The 1,446-nt window shown below is 43.6% G+C and overlaps 1 protein-coding gene across 2 annotated transcripts in view; it reads right to left on the reverse strand.

Moving 5' to 3' along the window:
- Positions 1-713: 713 nt before the first annotated feature.
- The window catches only part of LOC110029469 (dehydration-responsive element-binding protein 1E-like), a 1,074-nt gene continuing 341 nt past the window's right edge, over positions 714-1,446 (reverse strand). Inside the window, exon 2 of one of the 2 annotated variants that reach the window (XM_020731774.1) lies at positions 714-1,435. In XM_020731774.1, coding sequence (XP_020587433.1) covers positions 1,051-1,435 — 385 coding nt within the window. In that variant the 3' untranslated portion in view covers positions 714-1,050. The remainder of the gene's footprint in view (positions 1,436-1,446) is intronic. The other variant, XM_020731773.1, reaches the window with a different exon arrangement.

Raw genomic sequence — 1,446 nt, forward strand, 5'->3', positions numbered from 1 at the left:
GAAAGAATAAGGCGGCGAACCTCCTGCCTATCCCGGAGGAAGGAGAAAAGCCGGGTGAGGGAGAGGGTAAAGTGCAAAACCTCTGGCTATTGCCGGAGAAAGGAGAGGGGAAGGAGATGAAGACGGGGGATTAAAGTTACCTGGTTCATACTTAAGAATTCAGAAAACATAAATCTATTCTTGACGTAGTTAGGGGGTAATCCAGCCGAACATGAGCCAGCTCAGGCTCCTCTCACTATTCGGGTTCCGCTTGTTTGAGTAACGCGTCGAATATGAGCTATTTGTGAACAATTAGTTATTTTGACAATCTTAACCAACAACTATAGTATGCTCAGGAATGTTAAGAATTTGGGTGATTTAAATCTTATTATTTATATTAAAATATTATTTAAATATAATAATTTTAATTGAATATAAATCTGACTACATGCAGCTAATTAGTAGGTGATTTCTAATTTAACTTATTAAAGTGCTGCCTTTTAAAATTTGTCTCAATCTATACAAGACACGTTGCCCTGAAAGTTATCTCTGTGATTAGATGGTTCCCGGGTGCCGAGGATACCTGCAAAAAACGTAACTAAAAATAAATTCTCTATTAGACGAAGACTAAAAGTCAATTATTTGCATAATCTCTGCATAATTATTATCTTAACATCAAACTATTTATGTTATATCGTAAAACTATCCAATGTTCAAAAAGAACAAAGCCCTCACTTTATATCTTCTATTTCCATCAAGCTCTAATGGTGTCACTGTCATCTAAATATTAGCCAGGACATTTACTTTAGAGTTTTGTATATGTGCACACTCATCTACATCTATCATTTGTTATCTAATTTCAATTTTACGGCCGTTAATTTCCACAAAAAATGGAGGCGGTTGGAGGCGGAGACTAGCGTTTGAATGACATAAAAATATCCATTCTGATTCATAACTTATTTCCCAAACGCGGAAGCATCATCTGTACCTGGGATAATAAAGCGGTACAAGAGCTTCTTTCAATTAGAAACATCATCACATAATTTACTAGCGGAGACTAATAACACCGCATCAAATTGAGTGACTCCATAGCGGCACGTCGCCGCGCCACTCACCGTCGTCCCAACCGAACCCCGTCTGAAAGTACATGGTCGAGTCCATACACAACTCATCTGCGTAGCAATACTCGTCGAAATCCATCAAATCAATAAACCCGTCATGTGCCGCGACACTCTCGACCTCCATGCAGGGCTGGCCCGAAGGAGGCGCTTCCTCCTGCTGCTCTTGACCCGGCGCGGGGCGGAAGGCCTCTGCTGCTATAGCTGCTGCGCGTTGTATGGAACGGGGGCTGGCGGGGGCGGGGGGAATATGGAGGCGAGCGGAGTCGGCGAAATTGAGACAGGCTTGTCGGCCGCGGAGGGCGAGTGCGGCGACATCGTGGGCGCGTGCGGCCATGGCGGCGGGGGG

Source organism: Phalaenopsis equestris, unplaced genomic scaffold, assembly GCF_001263595.1.
Source record: "Phalaenopsis equestris unplaced genomic scaffold, ASM126359v1 Scaffold000575, whole genome shotgun sequence".
Lineage (NCBI taxonomy): Eukaryota > Viridiplantae > Streptophyta > Magnoliopsida > Asparagales > Orchidaceae > Phalaenopsis > Phalaenopsis equestris.